The following is a 21,904-nucleotide window of genomic DNA, read 5'->3' as shown; positions in this document are numbered from 1 at the left end:
AAAATTCCAAAGATGGTAAAAAGTTAACCTGACAACGACTGATTCAAATTCACATTGCCTTCTAGAACGATATATTCTGGAACAAATAATAAGTAAACGAATAGAAAGTTAGCTACGCTTTACTTTACTGGCCCTGAATTACTTGAATTTATACTTGTATGTCTAACGCTGATGTATTATACTTGTATGTCTAACGCTGTTGTATTATACTTGTATGTCTAACGCTGTTGTATTATACTTGTATGTCTAACGCTGCTGTATTATACTTGTATGTCTAACGCAGTAACGCTGCTGTATTATACTTGTATGTCTAACGCTGTTGTAAGGGCGTGCTCAGATGCCGCAGGCTTATACCTATGTACATCGTCGTCAGCCGGAGCGTCCGTAGCACTCATGTCGGTCGACTTGCTAAGTGTTTACTAGAACGAATTGTTTATAGCCGATGTCCGAGCAGTTGTTAATGTATAAATTACTTTTTAAATCCTTATTGTTACACTTTGTTGTGATTTAAGCAAATTCATTTTTTTTATTCTGCAAGTATGTTGTTCAATTATTATGTTACGTATGTTACAGAAATATATGTGAGTAATGTGCAAGACTTTCTGGGTTGTTATGAGATCAAGAGAAAGATCATGGCTTTATTTTCCGAAGCTTTCAACATTCCCTGGTCGATGCTGTAATTGTAAAATTACAAAGAGTAATGATAGATTATTTTTATTTGCTTGTTGAATGGGAGTCCTCTACTTGTCTGGTGTGCAACTATAAATAATCATTTTGGGGCATTGCAAGTTATTTCTCAAGAGAACGAGGTTTTAAAATATTTTTAACTGTTTGTAAATTGATACTCAACAAGTTTTTTACTTGCGCTTTTCGATGATAAGATAAACGTTCTTAGAATATTTTTCTCAGAGGTTTGTTTATCTCAAAAAGTAACTCGAGTGACTTTGCAGGTCTTCAGTTAATAATGGTACAATAATAAAATAATAAATACAATAAATAAACGGCTTGTACTTGGTGATAAGAAAAGAAAATTTTTGACTCAGGTTCAGGTTTTCCGGAAAGCTAACCTAGAATAGATTATTATTTACTGTAGGTTTGAGAACAACAAACTATACTGTATATATAGAATTTCTAATGCAATGAACACATTGAAATATAATCATGTTTGCATCTCATGGATATTCGAACAATGAACTGGTAATTTGACCAGCACCACATTAAGCTGTGTGTTGTTTGAGTTTAAAGAGAGAACCACGAAATATTTAGTTTAAACTTGGCGTCAGGATTTGTTGCCACGGGGATTTTAATTTTTTCAGCTTTTTCTACATAAAATCATCCTAAAAATACTTAATTTTCAGTCGCTGGTACTACGGAACAACCAAGAATATTGTACTTCCCGATGTCTTCGTCACGAACTTTACGACTAGGATATTTTGTCGCAATTTTTAAACCACACTCATAATAAAAGACAGAACATATATTGTCAATGTCTGCATCTTATTACGCCTCATAAGCCACCACATTCGCTGGAGATTCAATCCAACTCTTTTTGGGAAACATCGAAGAGTTTTTGATGAAGTGCGGTTTTTTGTACAACCTATCAAGCTAATCGATGAATTCTTGATTGCATTATTAAAGTTGTTGTAGCAATTACAAGTGCTTAAGCTCTGTTGTCCTCAGATGGCATGACATGTACAATATATATAACGTTACATTCGCGAACATCGCTTTTGACATCCATTTCGAAAATAACGAAAAGCTAATTGTTAATATAATAAAATAACGTTACATTCGTACAAGAGCGTTGCATTCGAACATCGCTTTTGACATCCATTTCGAAAATAACAAAAAGCTAATTGTTAATATACTAAAATAACGTAACTTGGAAGCAATAATAATTTGACAATAATAGAGCATGAGAAAAAGCTTTTTTTACATCCATAAAAGTAATATAATCAAGAAGCGTGTGTGGTCGACAGCAGCTTCGACGAAGATCGATGTAAATATACAGTACATTCAGGGGTGAAAAAATACACGCTCTTGCTATAGAACACAGTGGACGTTCGGGTGAGTCATTCTCGGGTTCGAAGATGGAGGCATTTTTGTTATGGATATTAAAAATTTTTTTGGCTTGAAAATTCATTTGATTCGATTTATGTTTATCTTTCATATATTTGTGAGAATTTTTATTTGTGTTTATTCGTTTTTCCCATAGCGCTGTGCAAATATGGGAGCTTTTAAGGAAGGCTGCGCGAAAATAGCTCTCATTCGACAATGAAAACTGGGCAAACTCGCATTATGTGCATCAAAATTAATGAGAGGAAGGAAACATAGTCGCATGTTTCTAACTTTTGTGTATATTTGGATTGTTATTGTATTATAAAATTTTGGATGCAGGTTACATGAGAGCGACAATGGTCTTGGTCAATATACTTGCACATTTTTTGCGAATAAAATATTAAGATTCGCTATATATAGTAACGCAGGAAATTGTCACGAATGAAATCAACTCAGCTATTTATTTGAATGGAATGGAATCCTAGCACTGAGAGAAGTTGTCTATGATTGAAGCATAGATAGAATTAGGATAGAATAAAATTGAATCCTAAGGTGTCGCCTAGCAATAGAAGGCGTGAAGTCTGTTCTAGCAGTGCATAGTTCGGCGAAACATCGATTCGCCGCAACGAACATTCAATTTCCCGCGCGTCTAATGGAGACGTTGTCTATGATTGCCGTGCATTAGGCTCTCATTGCTGGCTTCCGAGACACCTGAACGCTGCGGTGATACGCGAGACGCGGTGTCTCGTGATACTCGAGACGCAGTGTCTTGTGATACTCGAGACGCGGTGTCTCGTGATACTCGAGACGCAGTGTCTCGTGATACTTGAGACGCGGTGTCTCGTGATACTCGAGACGCGAAGGCGCGGCGGCGGCGGTGTCTCGTGACGCAGGAGGCGCGGCGCAATTTACGCGTGAGGATCATTAGCGCGGGGCGACGATGAGGCAGACGCAGCGATGGGCTGGAGGTGCTAGCGTATTACATGTAAAAGCGTATGATTCAGAGCCCACTATTATATATGCTTGTATATTTATATTGTAATTGTAATTGATTAAAATGCTTGTATATTCATACAGTAATTGAAAATGATATATATTCTTTTATATAAAAATTGCAATGGCATATGTTAATAATCTGTGCCAACGATGAGATGAAATTTTTTATTTCTAAGATTAACTATGTTATATGTAATAGGTTTTGTTCAAATATATGGCCACACACGAAAGGGCCAAAATATTCTAGTATAAGGATGAGCTGTTTCCCATTTTGCTAGTTCATCAATATTGTAAATTAAATGCAGGAAAAGTATTTACGGGATATTGTATTTATTGTTCGAGTTAGGTATCTTGACCATATAATGCCTTCAATAGCAAATCCTTGTTTTTAGGTAATTTTTTGCTCGTTAAAGAGTTTACCTTCGAAATTTGTTAGAACTAATCGGTTCACTGCTAAAATTATTATTGTTCTTTTACGAGTAAAGGCTTTAAAAAGTTTAAGTATCTGTATAATTATTGTCCCACGAATTTCTGATTGCGGATGTTAACGGCCAGAACTGCAGCCGCAGATAACCACACAAAACAAATGACCAGATAACGTCCTCATGAAATCCTTTGTTATCGGTTACTCAGAGCCTGACGTTATGGCTTGTCTAGCAGTGCTTGTGACGCCGCTGGTGTAACGTCATGGCGCGTCCCACACTCTGATCAGCGTATAACGTAACGTAACACTCAGTGTGACACTCACGCCAACGCAGCGTGAGCAAGCCGAGCAGACACGCAGAAATGGATGGAAAATTCGAATTTTGCTGCTATAATGAAGGACATACGAAGCGACGCGTGGCTCAGCGAGCCTCGGGCCAAAACTTCATAATTGTGGGCACGAGTTAATAAGCTTTCAGGACCGGTGGACGCTTAGGTTTGCTGAGGGATTGAAGAAATTAAGCTATCAGGACCGGTGGACGCTTAGATTTGCTGGGGGATTGAGGAAATTAAGCTATCAGGACCGGTGGACGCTTAGGTTTGCTGGGGGATTGAGGAAATTAAGCTATCAGGACCGGTGGACGCTTAGATTTGCTGGGGGATTGAGGAAATTAAGCTATCAGGACCGGTGGACACTTAGGTTTGCTGAGGGATTTAGGAAATTAAGCTATCAACCCCGGTGGACACATAGATTTGCTGGAGGATTGAGGAAGTTAAGCTACCAGGACCGGTGGACACTTAGATTTGCTGGGGGATTGAGGAAGTTAAGCTATCAGGACCGGTGGACACTTAGGTTTGCTGAGGGATTTAGGAAATTAAGCTATCAACCCCGGTGGACACTTAGATTTGCTGGGGGATTGAGGAAGTTAAGCTATTGCACGGACGGAGGACGCTAAGGTTTGCTGAGAGATCGAGGAAATAAAGCTATCCGTTACAAGAAGCTTTCGATAATTACTATATAGGCTGCCTCTTCGAGTAAAACAATTAAATGACATAAAGGGATTTACACTAACAAGTTATAGTAAAAATAAAGAAAATATTTTGAATTGTGCGCCAGATATTTAAAATGACTAATGCAAGTTTGGGTTGTCAAGAATCTCATAGCTGATCTCAGTAAACGGAATTTTCGATTCAGTGAGAGGACAGCTAAAGAACGCTCGATCTACAGCTCAACTAAACTGGCACCATCGCTCTGAACCGATCGGACCTAAACTTCGTTCACTGAAACTAATAAGTCGATTGAACTGACAGATAATAACCAGTAGACTTCTTTTTCGTCAGCTATTTTGTTTCCCTATTTTGTTTTGAGCAGAACTACGAATGTCATCTATAATGGATGAGGAATTTGAAAGAATTAAGAGCACACAAAAGTTCTGATGTCACTGGCTCTAAAAAGTCTGCATGTTACTAAATTAAAAACTCAGCAGGAGTGATAACAAAGATGCGACGCCACAATTGCCGTCTTGCAAGCCGAGGCTTGACTTTAGAAGGATTTTATAATGAGCAATGAAAGAGCAGTTGTCACGGTCGTGCTCGGTAAAGACTGCAGCAACAGCGGCGCTCTAATGAAGACGCCATCCTTTTCTAGCTCATGGGTCAACTTTGAAGACATAATTCAGAGTATCCTTGGTCTTTGGGATCCGGGAACCTATTCCTGCATTGGCAGGGGCGGCCCTGAGCGCCGCCCCCTTTTTTGTCTCGCTAAAGTCTTAACATTGCAAGCAAGGAGGACTTCAATTGTGCGTTCCGAGCCAATCGCAAGCCAACCCTCGCGCTTACCTGGTATCATCAGCCAATGGGAACTAAGCCCTCGTGCTTACCTGACCTCAGCAGCCAATAGGAACCAAGCCCTCGCGCTTACCTGACCTCAGCAGCCAATGAGACCGCGCTCATCATGCACTACTGATCTCTTAGGCCAATTAAAGGTTGTCCCTCGCGTTCGACCAGCCTTCGGGGCCAATGAGAGTTTCACCTGCCACGTCGTGAGTCTCGAGTTGATATTTCGTGGCGTGTTCGTGACGGTGGGAATACTGGGCGCTCGGCCTCCACGTCCCCCGTCTCAGTCTCGCGGTCTCGAGCGGTCGGTCACGTCACGTACGGTGAATGGAAGCGTGTAACGCGATACTACGCATCAAGTGCTTAACAAAAGTTACGTTCACACTTAATTAGTTCTTGGGTGCAGGAATATCATCGAGACAACATAATTTTAGAATCAATAGTGGCTGAAGGAAGTCATAACCAAATCCCGCGACATTGTTCGTGCTGAAAGGATACTTAAGAGTAAAATTGATTCACAGTTTTGGGTTAAGATGTGAAATTATTAATATATGATGACAATCATTTAACATGGTCATCATATAATGATGACAATCAGTGTTTGAGGGCATCTTTATTTAACATTGCATTTCATTATTGGAACAATTTTGCACAAAATAAATATTTAAATACTGAAATAATTGTGAACAAAAGTGCGATTAAGGACTCATCAATTATTATGTTTAGGAACTGATAAATGAATTTATTCCGTATTCAAAATTAATTGTAATAATTTATTCATTAAATTACGTTGAACGTTCGGGGGTTTGAAAAAAGCCTTTCTGATGTTTTTTCAGCCTGCTTGTATAAAATTCTCAGTTTTTGAATGAATTTAAATCGTATTATCGGCAGGCATTTTCTGAAAATAATGTTTAATTGGTTCAAGTTTCTAAATAATTTCTATTTAATTTCTTCTCATGGACACACTCGATGTTGTTATTCTGTAGTGAAACAATCGTTGAGGACAACGACCTGGTGAAATCTTATGTAAATTAATGCAGACTGAGGAAATAAATGAATGCAGACTAATTAATTCATTCCTTTACTTTGCCATAAGACAAAACAAATTAATGCAGACTGAACATAATATAGTAATAATAATCAGGTGATTCATCAGGTGATAATAATCTGGTAATATAGCAACGAGGTGATTCTTTTATCATAAATAGTTTTCGCCTTTTGTACAAGGATATTTTTAAGTTTCTTATTACATGTCTAATTACAGTAACTGAAATAGTAAAAGTGTCAAAAGAACTGAAGGTTGGACTGTGCTCCAATTGAAAGTTTTCCTTATTACCTCTGTGACAAGAGAATGCTTTATATTGAATTTTTAATTTGTACTTACATTATAAAATGTGAAATGAAATTGGACTAAAAATATGGTGGAAACATGCACTATTGACTGCAATTGAGTGTCGAAACCTTCTGTATAGGAACAAAGTTTGGAAACAACCTCTTCATCATACCTGGTGGTGCGGAGTGTATATTGCACCATCGTAGAGATCCTGGGACACTACATCATGATGCAGACCATGCAGCCTGCACTCCTGGGCTACCCCTTCCAGGGCCAGTACCACTCCTCAGCAGCCTTCTTTTCTGAGAGTGAGTATCCTGAGGTATCCTGTCCAGACCAGTACCACTCCTCAGCTGCCTTCTTTTCGGACAGTGAGTATCCTGAGGTATCCTGTCCAGGACCAGTACCACTCCTCAGCCTGTCTCTTATNTCAGCTGCCTTCTTTTCGGACAGTGAGTATCCTGAGGTATCCTGTCCAGGACCAGTACCACTCCTCAGCTGCCTTCTTTTCGGACAGTGAGTATCCTGAGGTATCTTCTCCAGGGCCAGTACCTCCTTTCTGGAAGTGAGTGTTGATTTTATACGTCATCCATTTTATTTAATAGGTGGACAGAAAGAAATATTTTCTGATGACGGCCAGGTATTTATATTTAATTTATTATTATCTCATTGTGTTTTCTTCTAAAAAAATTTTAATGCAAATGCTTCCCATATGTTCGCTTTCTTTTAAGCAGTTAATAGTTGATTAAAATTACTGCATTATCAGTAAAGTGAATATTAATATCAAGCAGTTATACTGTGGTCATCCAGTTTGGTCTGTTTAGTTTTCTCGAACAGCGTCATGCAGTGTAAGTCGATAACGACGATTTGGCCGGATATCAGTTTTTATGTAATTATAATTAAGATAAAGATTTGAGAAAAAGTCTTCTATGTTATAGATTTTCGTTATTAGGAAGCATTGTTTTTATCAATGAATTATTTTAGAATGTCTGGTTGTTAGTCGGTGCATTTGACGCCCACAATAAAGTAGTGCATACAGGCTGTACTAAGTTAATCAAATATTCGAATTTCCATCCAACATAAAAGCAGGTTATGATCATCAATCATCACTTGCGCTGATTTTTTATTTAATAGAAAAAAAACTTGAATTAAATTCACCATTCTCATCAGTTTGAACCAGCCTCATTATTAGTCCAAGAGGTTTTTCAAAAACTTCTTCTTTTTAAACTGATGATGAAGCTGGTTCTTCCGAAATAATTATCATTCGAAATTTGGTGGATTTACGTGGCGTTTTCTTTGTTTTTATATTCTTTATGAACTTGTGATTTAAGCTGACTAATAATATAAATACCCAAATATGATCTTGGATTTTGGTAAGCCTAAGCCGTTAATAACTCTAAGAGCGCTTACAGTGGCCGAAAAGTACGCCGATTTTGCACATATTTTTAGCCCTGTAATTGTATTTCAACCCTGAATCTAGCTTTTCTTAAGTCGGGTTTGGTAATATTTTTCCTCTCAGATTCATGTAAAAAAGGCTCATCACCCAGTCTTCCTGTCTTTCTAAGTGCGTATATCCATAAAACCAGTATTGTCAGGGAATATATAATATTATAAGGAATTTATTATTTCCTGTAGGTTTGTGGACACGCTTACACGAAATAAATATAATGGTTCAACAATTAGAATGAAGTGCGATATATTAATAATTGGAATTAAATATGACAAACTAAATGCTTGTTCGGGCGCGTGTCCAGGATACTTTTTTTTGTGTCCAGGATATACAGTATTTTTTGGGATATACAGTATATACCAGCTGAAACTTTACTGTTCATAGAGGAAGAGTATTAATGCATTGCGAAATTAGGAGGGAAGGATTGATTTTTTTGAAATTTTATTTATAAATAGGTCCATACGTATAAATTTAATTTATAAAGAAGGAAGGTTCTTTAATATTCTGAAACGAGATTCAAACGGGAATCCTATGTTCTAAGGAGAATGTGGTTTTAAAAGGTTCTTTGTTCAATTAGAAAACATTTGATTTATAATGATTTACGGGATTCGGGGCAGCGGGATGTTAAAATTAAATGAATTATTTATCGAGCCCGATCAATTGACCAGGCTAGTTATTTGAAATAAAAAAATAACGAAAATCATTGAAAAATAACGACCTAATGATTTGAATTAAACACGGCGGCTTGAAGGTTGGAATTGAATAAGACGTCGTATATATGAAATAATATATAACGACTTATATTAAATTAATCATGACTCTTTAAAGTTGGGAGAGTAAAAATAATGGCGCAAAGATTAAAATTAAACACGATGGCTTAACGCGAATGTAACGGCAGAACTAAATTTTCAATCGAAATTAATTTAGTTCGGCGCCCAGGTTAGCCTGTTACGATTATCTCAATCAACCTCTCAAGCAATGCTTGTTAGCTCTGCTAGAATGATGTTTACAAATTACTCCACCGGCAATTTTCAGTTCCTTCTGAAGCCAAAAGTTTGTTCGCATTCATATAGGTAAAAATCGGCAATTAATTCAGTCAAATAGTATGTATGTAATTCAATTCATGGAAGATTAAATGAAATTCAGCGAAGTCTATAAACGTATAATGCTCACACACGAATAAGAATAAGAATCATAAGTGTCTACCCAAGGTACTGCTGCTGAGTAATAACTTTGGTCGGGTCAAATGGTATAATTGTAAAGTGTTTTCAAAAAACTTTATTCGTTACATGCAAGAATTTACTCGCCTGCCTTAAATTGATTACTTAGCACATTATTTTTCAGGATTACTAATAAAAATCCTGAACATAACACCTACATTCAAGGAAAAAATGAATGCTTTTGAGTGACGAAGATGGAATACGATAGGCTTAACACAGTAATTACATCTTAGCTAGTTTTTGTCGTTTTTTACGCTACAAATTACGGGCGTGTTTTCGGTGGCCAATGAGTGGCCGACGCCTGTACCGCTTTAATTTCCAGCCTAGTTTTGAGCTTCACTGAGATGCATTTTAAGACGCCTCTGAAACGCCTGCTTCCTGCTGAGAAAATTAGCGGCGGTGCTTGAATTAATGGTCTGCTTTTTAAAATTATATGCCTTCTGTGTCGCATAACTGGAGCTAATTAAAAGTGAACCTGCAATGCGCGACCTCCGGCCAAGAGATGTCAGCCATAAAGGAGCACAGGTTGAATTTTATTGTGCTTTGCTGCAGATGAGATTTCCGGTAGCGTGACATAGTGGGAACAATGTATTTAAATGTCTAATTTTTATTCATCCACTTGCGTAAAATTGTTGAGTTTTGAGGGCATATAAAGTAAATTCTTCGAAGAAGTAATGAAATTAACCCGAGGCATAGTACACTATTGAATGTTTTGATCTAAACTATCATTAAAGTATCCAATGCATATATTGGTCTATTGATGGTAAAACAAATCCTGCAGAAATGACATTGAGACAGTGAGAACCACTCAAGTGACTATAAGTGCTATAATATCATGAACTACAAACTATTGGGTGTTAGGGCTCACTTACTTGAAACATATTCTCTATCGTTACTTCAGTAACGATGCGCGTAGATCGTTACTGATGCGGTCCCACGCGCAGATCGCCACACAACCTGAGTCCCACGCGCAGATTGCTAAGCAACCTGAGTCCCACGCGCAGATTGCTAAGCAACCTGAGTCCCACGTGCAGATTGCTAAGTAACCTGAGTCCCACGCGCAGATTGCTAAGCAACCAGAGTCCCACTTGCTACATCACAGCTCAACCAGAGTCCCGCATGCTTGACCAACGCTCAACCAGAGTCCCACGTACTCGATCGCAAAACATGCGATCATGCATGCAGCTATGCCACCGCACAATCAGTCTTACGTGTTGGATTACAACATAACGCAACATCAACTTGCTCCATTATCTCAACTATAGCTACACGTGCTCTATTATCTCAACTTTAGTTACACGTGCTCTATTATCTTGACCAGAGTTACACGTGCTTTATTATCTTGAACAGACTTCCACGAGCTCTATCATCATGACACGAGTTCCAAGTACTCGATTATTTTGAACAGAGTTCTATGTGCTTTATCGTTAAGATGAGAGTCTCAAATGTTCTATCGTCACCTCAAGAGTTTCAGGTGTTTTTTCGTTTCGTTACGATCATAGTTTCACGTGCTCTATCGTTACGATTAAACGATATTGTCACTACCAGAGTCTCACGTGTTCTATCGTCACGACAAGAATTGTCACGTTTAGTGTACTATGGTCTTGACGAAAGTTACACGGGCTCAATCTCTGCGATTGAACGATACTGTCACGACCAGAGTTGCACGTGTTCTATCGTCACGACAAGAATTGTCATGTGTTTTATTATAGATTCATGCAGCGCTGAGTAGGACAGACTGGATAGATTAGCAAGTGATCAGGTGCGTTGGGAGGCAGGTGGACATGGCAGCCTGGTGACCGAACGTCGTACGGAATTGCGGATGCGAACGTACGTTGAGAAATCAAAGGTAATTACGTGAGAGCCGCGCTTGCGACGCACGCCATGACTGCAATGGATTGTATGCACCTTATTAAGAGAGACCACGTACACAAAAATTAGTATGAAGAATATAAAATCCAATGATATCAAATTCCGATTCATGTTCTCTCAACCTTTTCCTCTTATGTTTTAATGCATAGGTCAGAATTACTTTATAAAATTAAAAAATTTAGTTGATTGGAAGATAATTAGTTATCAAACATGTAAATAAATTCTTGATATGGGAATAAATCTAAATCATGGTATAGCAGAACGATTTGCTTAATTCTATCCCACCAAGCAGATGTAAGAAAAAAAATCTGATCTATTGTAAGAAAGCTTTGATTCTTAACATTCATAGTCAGTAATTCTTTAGACATTTGATAACCTCATAACATACGCTGAAGTAAACGGTTTCCGAGATTGAATTCCTGTTCGAAGCTTACCGTATGAAAGTCGCACGAGGTCCCGCAGATAACGGCTCAAAAGCACGATACTTAGCAATAAGAATTACCAGTAGTCATATTACTCGAATTAAACTAACATTATAATAAGAATTACCAGCAATCATATTGCTCGAGTGAAACTTAAATTATAATAAGAATTACCAGCAATCACTTTGCTCGAGTTAAGCTTACATATATTAATAAGAATTACCAGTAATCATATTGCTCGAGTTAACCATACATTATAGTAAGAAATACCAGCATTCAAATTGCTTGAGTGAACCATATGTGATTGAGGCTATAATAGCGTAGCCTGAAAACCGAGCGATAACTTATCTTGCTCATGTACAGAAATCTTTAGATAATTTGATAATTGGGATGATTATCCTGCAGATCAAATGATAATTGTAGTTGAGATCATATTATATTTGTGCCGATATACTTTGAGATCTTATGATAGTTGTGATAATTGTCTTAGATAATCAATTGTGACTGTCAATTGGCGATGCATGGAAGAATATAGGGACATTTTTACATGCATGACTTTGTGTAGCAATTGTGTTACAAAAATTCTCCATGCAGCAATTTTAAAACACCACTCACAGGCTTTAAAATAATTGATGAAGGAAAATACTGAGACTTTGAAACAGAAATTTGCGATATAATAATAGAAACAAATTTAAAAGCGTTACAATTAATTGTACCATAAATTGCCGGCAATTATAGGGAAGGATGCAGTGGAAGCCCTAATTAAATGTCATCGAAATAAGGTTTCGATAATTGGTATCAATGTCACATTATTCAAAAATAAATTGAGAGCGATGTTGGCATCTAAGATAAAAGTTTTTTTCTGCCAATGGGCAGAAATGCCCAAATGAATATTGTCAAAATACAACTATGGCTTTAATGTTTTTTGAGGAGTCAGTGTTCCAGCCTACTAAACTAAAGTAATGACCGGTACACGGCAGTATTTATGGTCGGTATTCAACGAAAGTCGTGAATAAATAGACCATTCTCGATTCTCCCCATGTTATACTTCCACGAGTTAAAGAAAACCCGAGTGGTGTTTGGATTGTTTGTTTAATTAAATTTAATTCTTTAACTGCTACGAACTACTTATTGAGCATCAGTAGATGCAGTAAAATAATTTGAAATGGATTTGATTATAGGAGTGTGTTTGGCCCACAAGCTTACTAATAAATTGAAAATTTGTCTCCTTAGAGCCGCAATATTAATCGAATCAAATGTGCGGTGACAGCTTCTGGCCATTATTGCGAGTATTAAAATCTATTCAATAGTTTTCTGGTCATTTGTTGCCGGCCACTCGCTCTCTACAGCTCATAGTTCCTGGCCAAAACCTGCAGCCGTCGGACCTCATTGATGAACGGGCGCGACCCCGACGGCATGGCAGGCGGCGATTGATCTCAATTCAGCTCGAGTTCATGATTCAGCGGCAGCTTGATTTATTCATCGCACAGCATGATCGCAGCCACATGGGCTGCTGCACTCCTAATGTACGTGCGTCAGCACTGGGACAATCCTACACTTAGGGATATGAGTGAGGACTTAGTTAAAAACCTTCTTGCACTTGTGTGACCCGGCTTGGCTCATCAACAGGGCTTATTTGTGCTACTTGCCGAAAGTCTATCACTATTTGGATGAAACAACTCATTTATTTGTCTGAGTCCTTTTATTTGTCTATGTCTTATCGAATTCTTTTAAAAAATTACTTCAAAAGGGCACTGAACAATTATGAGTATAACATGCGAAATTTGATCCGTACACGGTGTCTGACAAAAAACTATCTTTAGGTATGTTGGGTGCCGTAACTGCACATTAATATATTAAGGAACGATGAGACGTTAATGATGAATGTCATAGTTTTTTTGTGGAACAATAGCTGCTCTCTAAAGAACATTATACGTTCCGATGAAAACAAATTTCAGAGATTGTATACAAATGAAGTATTCGGGAATTTTGTCCGAAGCTTGCGTGAAATGAGTGAGAATGTTGCTATGAACTGCAGGTGAACGACGTAACATTGACATATATGTAGAACAATATATGTAGATTGAATTGTGATCGTTTATAACCTTGAGAGTACACAATGGTTTCTATGTAGAACTATGCATGAGAGAACACGATGTAGAACAATGAGAAGCGTGATGTAGAACATTTTGTAGAACCATGAGAGAACACGATGGTTTTTATGTAGAACAATATAGATTGTCCTATAATCGTTTATATAACCATGACTTTCCTTAATCCCATAACTAATTTTTCATTTAAATTGATTAAATCTCTATCATAAATTAAATTTATTTAAATTTATGATATAGATTAATTCTAATTAGATAGCAATATTAATTGAGAGCAATGCAAGAAAGTCCTGCCCCAACGTGCATTTAACACGAAACTTTAATCTAACTTCGACTTTAAAATCCTGAGAAGTTTGTTTTCGGAAACTTCTGGTTCGCACTTTTCAATTAAGTTGATGCTCCTTAAGCAATAAATAGAAATTAATTTTTAATCTCTCATCGTTTTTAATACTTTATTATTTCCCTTCAACTATGATACATGCATGTAGGTACTTCAATATACATTGGTACTTCAATATACAATTCGAAGTCTACTTATAGGTAATTTCCTGACACGGTAGGTATCGTGTATACGCACTCGTACAGCTCCTAGCTATATGTATATGTACAGCCCCTATATAGCTACATTTTTCGGTGAATGACTTTAAGCGCCCGAATACAAGCGTTTTCAAATATATAATTGGTATGCTACTTAATTCTGCGTTATTCGGGATAGATAATTGAAAAATAGTTAGGAATTTAATCATCAAATATAGTCTATCTATAACGAAATCAAAACTAAAGTAAGACTACTTGGAAGATTCTTGTACGAAAAGAATTTCCATTTGACTTATTTCTTCATGATTAGGAAGGTTTAAGTTTTTTCATTATGTATTGAATCAAACTATAAATAGATTAAAATTACGAAAAATAATTCATTCCACCATTGCTCTATGAAACTTTTATGGTTAAAGTGCATTACTCAAACAATTTAAAAATATATCTGGCTGTCATAGTGATTCTTTATACAAGTTTACTATTTAAAACAAAGTTAAATGTCAAACTTTATTTTGTTTACTAATTTAGAATTTTGTATTTTTTCGTAGAGCAGAGAGGCGCTGAAGCAAAGATTTGCTAGTATTGTTATTGAGCTTGCAATAAAGATAGGTTTTGAAATTGCAATTAGAAAGTAAGAAATTGATTAATTCGCTGAAATTGGACTGTTCTGATAAGTATTTGAAGTTTGGTTCTCTACGAGTATATTTACAAGTGACATTTTACACTCGTTTTTTTCTGAGCAAGCGTGTACAATATAAATAATGCATGTATATAAATAATAGTTGAGCATGACTTGGAAATAGTCAATTCCTCGCTCAATGAGTTCTTCCCGTTTAATTTAAATATAAGTATCGGGATGTAATTTTGAAGCTCATGAATCCTACAAATTTTATTGACGTTGAAATTGGTGAAAAAACATTCAATGGGTAGGAATTAAATTGAACTGCCGAAAAATGTAGTTTATGACAATATTTTAACAAGCAATGACGCCTCATGCATGGAAGTGGACATATTATTTCATTATTGAAGCAATATTTCTAAAGCCAACGATTTGAATAATAATCTTTATAAACCAGTAGAGCGTCCATCGATAATAATAAAACGTTGCCCAGCATTTAAGCAAGAATTAAGTAATAGAAGTATTCTAATTCACCAACGCGACAATACCCGCAACCGCGTGAAATGACAATTATTTGAGAGATTTGAAGGAGTGAATAAATACGTATATTATGCCAAAATTAACTCAAATTGAAAAGAGTATATGATGAACAAAAAACTTTGGCTTGGAACTTCACTCAAGCGACCACTCTAACAACGGCAAACGACACTGCTGCACTTGACTCTCAATATCAATTAGAGGTAACGACAGGGAAGTATCGTATCAATTAGATTCGCTACTTTTCAATTATGGATTCAATATTATAGGACTGCTGCACGAACGACAAGACGACACAAAATTATCAATTCCCTGCTAAGCAAAGTTGAACGAGTAAAGCTCGCATGGTGCAGTGCACGCTAAACGTAGCGGCGCAGATCAAATTACCCTCTGTTGAACTGCCGCCAGACTTTTGAGTGACAGAGAGCACAATTCTCTACTCACCCGGTAGTCTAAAACAATCATTAATTCTTCTACATCTTAATTAGGAAGTAAAAACAGCTCTGGTGACATGATCATTCAAGCTGGCGAAGTGTTTCCGTGATGACAGACACGTATATTACGGTGTTCGGTTCGTGTCCCGTGACTTGGACACGTATATTACAGTGTTCGGCATGTTTCCCGAGACTTGCACGTCGTTGTCAATTAGCAGAATCTACAGCTTTAGCTGTACCTGTTGTTAGACATTGACTTCTCATTCACAAATAGCAAACTTCTCAATAACTCTTGCATTCTAGCTAATGACATTTGAACGAAATTACAACTTTTAAAAACACCAGTTCCGCAAAAAAAAGACTTGTACAGCAGAATGTGTGGTCCATATGAGTGATCAAATGTCAACGTACATCAGGTTTCAGCAGGAGCGTGTAGAGGTATCGAAGATATAGGTACCTCTGGACCAATTAACCTGTTTGACCATGTCCACCTGTCGATATCAGTAGCGACACCAAACATTATGAAGCTAATTCTGTAGTTACAATTCAGGGCAAGATATCCAGGCGACAATTTTTTTGGAAGGGAGAAGCACTGCTAGTAGAGTTGCATATATTTAATCAATCCTCTGAAATTATAAATTCGCCATCAATGTTCTTTTGCTTTAATAAAAAATTTCATGACACTTCAACAATCTCTGTTTTTGTTTATTATTTTTTAACAAATTAATCTGATAATTTATTGATTTTCATACGACTTTAGACCCATCTTCATAACTAAGTTCTGTGTCACCAATTGTTTTAGTAGAAATCATTAGCGTTATTTGTAATATTTTTGAGAAATTATTTTGTAGGTCCTTTAAAAATACATCTACGCGTTATGGGAAGTTCTCCATGCTCCCCATCTCAATGCTTAAAACCATTAGATAATTTTGGCATATTTTTAGAGTCGGAAAATGTATGTATGCATTTAGATCCAATTCATTTTACATGGATGATCTGAAAATTATCGTGCCTTGACACTTGTAGCATTTTACTACTTCAGTTGCCAAGGCTTCACGAAATTTTTCAGTTTGGTGGAACATGTATGTCTTGGTTTACAAAATTATTAATACCTCTCCAAACATTCACTTGGAACAAATTAATAGCTCGCAGTCAGAAGCTGATGTGATCCTAAAATTTACTAAAATGTCTCGAAATTTTTCAAATAATATATGACAAATTTAATCACTGTCACACTAAATAATAATGCAATAAATGCATAAATAATTCAGCATTGAATATAATTAAATATCAAATTACTCAGTTTAATTAGATATTTAAATAAATTCAAGAAATAATTACAAAATGTAATGAAGCGATCTGCTGCTTTGGGAGATCCAGCGCTACAGGAAGTCACCTTGACGCGTCGTCGCGCTGGGCGGGCGACACGGCGACCTCGACACCAACGCCTGCCACCGTCCCGAATTGTTGTCTCTAAACGCTGGTCGCTTGTTGAAGTACATAGAAGTAAAATGATTCATAATCTCATTTTAATCATTAGATATGGCGCATATTTCAGTGCAGATATATTAAATAGATTTTCGTTTAGTATATACGGGACGGCGTTACTTACAATAACTTACGCCAATTGGAATAGATATTGCAGCAATTTAAAAATCGAAATTGAATCGTAAAAATGTGAGAAAAATCCGCAGGCTATGATAAATATTTCCCAATTTCTTCGCAATGACAAAAATTATTTAAACACAGGAATAAATAATTTTCCAGGACTTTTTTGTTTGGATGAAATGCATCATTCAGCGGAATGTCTTCAAGTAGCGCGACTTTAAATTGATTAACAAAAAAGACTGAGTTTTCATGCTTCAAGCGTCGGTATTGAAAGTGTGTAAAAAATTCTGAGTTGCATGGAATTTCCGCATAAGAATTTAATTAAGAGACGCTGTATAGTGCACCGTCCATCAGGCATACCATGACAGATTGCCAGTCTCGTGTTAGTCTACACAATCTATGGCTCAATGGTTCCCGATTCCTGGAATCTTGGCCCTCGTACGCTTTTACTTTTGTTGCAAGCGAAGGACGTGATCGGCTCGAAGGTCTTCCTGCTCGTAGGAGATTCGAAGCTCCTTCATAGGAATATATTGAGAACGGTCTTTGAAGAGCGTTGATGCACACCTTACACTGCCATAGAGTGAGGTTGTTTATCTTCTTTACTCTGTAAAACTTGGGAAAAGTTGAGCAAGTATTGGCCGAGGTGCAGCAAGGAAACACACGTTCAGGAGCCTTGATTGATGGCTTCTTCCGCGGTCTTTTTGCCACAGGATTTCAATTCTTGAACACCGTACGAACGGACTTTGGCTTCTTGACAAATGGCAACGAGAGAGAACGGGCGATTCCACGAAGCACCTCAGCACCGTCGCCATCAAAGAGACAAGCCTTTTGTCCTCGGATAATGAGTTAATTCGGCTGAGTTACGCTCCATTGTCTCATTTGTGGCCAATGACAACGATACTTTTGTTCTCGGAGAAAACTAATAACGAACTTCCTACACGAGACCATTTTTTTCGGAGACTGCAGGGAGTTGTGCATGTGTTTTGAAGGTGTCGGACCAGACGATCTCTAGTGACATTTTAGGCGCAGGCAAGAACTTTAATTTCAGGAAGTTGGTTTTTGGTTGCCCACTTATGTGGCTTTTAATTGTGCTTCTAGCGCGCTGCTGAATCTGAATAAATTCTTTTTCAGAGAAACGGAATTCACATGATAATTCTTTCAAATTTATATATATTTTTAATGCACTCTGAGAAAGAAATATTCAATAACTTCAATGAAGTAGTGTTATAGAAATTTTATCTCTAAAACGAGATGTCAACTTGTTTAGACAGGTTGCGCATGCCGTGTGAACCAAATGAACATTCAATCTCATGTAGACATTTCGATGTTCCAGACATGTCACCAGCTGGACAGGGACGCGTAATTCAGCTGAAAGTAAATTCAAATGTGAAGATTTCCATTCTCCGATTATTTCATTAGCCGGAACCTGCTAAACCTTCATTGATATATGAACATTCCCATATTCCAAACATGTCATCTACAGACCAGGGTTCGCACAAATCAGATAAGCGTTCGTTAATATGTGGACATTTCCATGTTCCAGGCATGTCATCAGCTGGACAGGGCCGCGTGAACCAACTGGGGGGAGTTTACATCAACGGTCGGCCCCTGCCTAACCACATCCGCGTGAAAATCGTCGAAATGGCGTCGGCCGGTGTTAGGCCGTGCGTCATCTCTCGTCAACTCAGAGTCTCTCACGGCTGCGTCTCTAAAATACTCAACAGATACCAGGTAATATTAATTTAGGATGCTTTACTAGAAATTATTTTCTTTGCAAAGAAGTGCGCGTGGAACAAATTAAAAGTTTAGACTTTTCATTAGTCACTCATCCACGGTTAGAAATTTTCCAAAATTCCAGGCCAGGGTAGAGTTGCTACTCACAAATATCAGCACCCTATCGAATTACCTTAAAACAGACTCACAAAAACGAATAATTTCTAACCTAATTCGAAATTAAATTTAGCATACTCGTATTTTTGATTTATTTATATTCTTCCCGTTAACCCATAGAAATGTAGCTATTAATAAAGGAAAATCATTAAATGTTTTGCCATTATAAATCGTGCGAATAGATTTTTGTTTGCCATTCTAAAGTTCTTCTTATGGCCACTTGTATCATGGTTTTTATTTCACAGCCTGAATCTAATCACAGCTTCAACTTACAGTCACGTGTATTGCAGTCTAAACTTAATTATAGTGAATAGTATCACAGTTTAAACTTATTGTAATTATTTTCCCGTTTTGCGCTCCTAGGAGACGGGCTCCATTCGACCTGGCGTCATTGGAGGATCCAAGCCCCGAATGGCAACTCCAGAGATCGAAAAGAAAGTTTCCGAATACAAGAAAGAGAATCCAGGAGTTTTTTCTTGGGAGATCAGAGACAAGTGAGTGCTACTCTGGTATATTTTTTTTGTACCACTTTGGTCTCTAAGGAAGTGGGTTTAAAAGCCAGCTGAAAGTTTAAAAAAATACCTGTACTATTGTATTTATGAGTTGATTTTGATTTGCTCTGGTGAAGATATCATTTTATTTTCGAGAAATAAAACAAATAAAAAAAACTTAATAAAAACACGTTTTCTTAACGGACAAAAAAGAAAAACATTTACTCATAGATAACATTACATAACATTTTACATAACTTAAATGTTATGTAGGAGTAAATGTTTTTCTTTTTTGTCCGCCAAGAAAACTTGGTTTTTAAAAGTTCATTCATTTGTTTTTTTTTCACGACTTTTAGTTTTGTAAAAACCAGAAAAACGTGGTTTTTTAAAATATTTTTTATAATTATTTATTTGCTACTTTTTAGTTAGCAATTTTAGCAATTCAAATTAATTTCCAGGGTTGGCAAGTGTGGATGTTCGGGAACAAATTCAATTCCAAACCGTGAATTTTTAGTGTTATTTTTTATTTTTTTTTAATTAAAAAAATATTTTTAAATTATTATTTCTGACGATCAAATCTTAAATTGTTAGGCAGCATAAGCATGCATGCCAAATTTCAAGTTTCTAGGATGTTCAGAGGAGCTTAAAATTAAGGTCTGAATTTTTGATGACAGACAGACAGACAGAGAGACAGACAGAGACGAAACGAAGCTAAGAAAAACGTGGTAAAATAAGTGGAATTCGCAATCATACCTGCTTTTTGTATAATTTTATAGAGGTATACGAGTTCAAGTATAATTTTTGTTCACATTAAAACACTATATAAACACGTACGAACGTGACCAAACATTATTTAATTTTTTAGTTTTGCATGAACTGCAAAAAAATTCTATTTATGCGTTTTCAAATATTTCTTCATTAACGTCTTGCCTTGTTAAAAACGAACAACGTCTCGTCAATGATAGAGCATTGTCATTGGCATATCATATTGGCCTTCGAAATGGCAGGTGAAATTTTGAGAAGTCGTCATCAGCCTCATCAAGAGACTGACAATGAACCTCTTGTGCTTAGCGTTCCGTTCACTGAGCAGAGCAAACAAAATTACAGTTTTTCTACACTAAGCGGTTGTTTTTATGACATTGTTTTTGCATGTGTTCGCTGTAGGTAAATTGGTGTCATTCCTTTGATGCGTATCAGAACTCGTGGGAGGGAACGTCGGCTCACTCTACCCTCAGAGGCTAACTAGTACGTCGCTTGCCACTTTTGGTACTAAGAATGTTATTCAATTATACATGTGCTGAAAAATTTCCTTTTGCTGAAATATTTAATTCTACTGGAACATTTTCTTTTGCTGAAAATTTATGTCTCAGCTTTCGTTTGATGAATCTCTCGGAACGAAAGTTTTTTGGTCTTTGTGTGAGTTTGCTTTTAAATTTTACTAACAGGAGACAGAAATCGGAAAAGTATATAACCAAGATGAACTTAAGGAAAACGAAATGCTTCAAAACTAAGGGAACCAAATCAGAAAAAGAGACAAGTGCGTAATTAGGGACATTTAGAAGGAAAATATGATTGGGATGCGTGGGTATGAGCGAGAGAATTTGAGGATGCGTAAGCTACGGTAAGGACCGCGCAGCGGCTGGCGAGGGAAGCGGAATGACGCGCTCGAGATGGATCGGCCCGAGCGCCGTGGGTGGGCTTGTTTGCTCTGGGATACTCAAGCAAATATCCCTCTCTCTTTTGGAAGAGACTCAATTTGGGTTCAATTAATAAAAAGAGAAACAATAATGTCGTTAAGTTTAATAGGTAAATTATTATTTACACTCATTAAAGAGAAAATTATAGGGTAAGAGATATCGTGACAATGTAAGCACCAAAATTATTCATTATGCGCACAAACAGAAATACAGAGTTAAATAATAGAATTGAACCGCTCTATTATTTAAGACATCAAAATAATGTAATGAAATATCGGAAAAATTTTAGGAAGAAATGCTTCAATTTTCGATTGTGAAGCATTTCGAAATGCTTCACTATACGATGAAGCCTGCGTGTCCCATTTGTATT

The 21,904-nt window shown here is 36.9% G+C and overlaps 1 protein-coding gene across 1 annotated transcript in view; it reads left to right on the top strand.

Annotated features, from left to right (window-relative positions):
• The first annotated feature begins 6,425 nt into the window (after window positions 1–6,425).
• The window catches only part of LOC108675001 (protein gooseberry), a 39,352-nt gene continuing 23,873 nt past the window's right edge, over window positions 6,426–21,904 (top strand). The window contains exons 1-3 of the mRNA XM_047881731.1: window positions 6,426–6,954; window positions 19,000–19,187; window positions 19,710–19,840. Of these exons, the coding sequence (XP_047737687.1) occupies window positions 6,873–6,954; window positions 19,000–19,187; window positions 19,710–19,840 (401 nt within the window). The 5' untranslated portion in view covers window positions 6,426–6,872. The remainder of the gene's footprint in view (window positions 6,955–18,999; window positions 19,188–19,709; window positions 19,841–21,904) is intronic.

The sequence above is a fragment of the Hyalella azteca genome, unplaced genomic scaffold, assembly GCF_000764305.2.
Source record: "Hyalella azteca isolate HAZT.00-mixed unplaced genomic scaffold, Hazt_2.0.2 contig8729, whole genome shotgun sequence".
In the NCBI taxonomy this organism is placed as follows: domain Eukaryota; kingdom Metazoa; phylum Arthropoda; class Malacostraca; order Amphipoda; family Hyalellidae; genus Hyalella; species Hyalella azteca.
The sequence above is the reverse complement of the archived record's forward strand: the minus strand, read 5'-3'. Positions and strand labels throughout refer to the sequence as shown.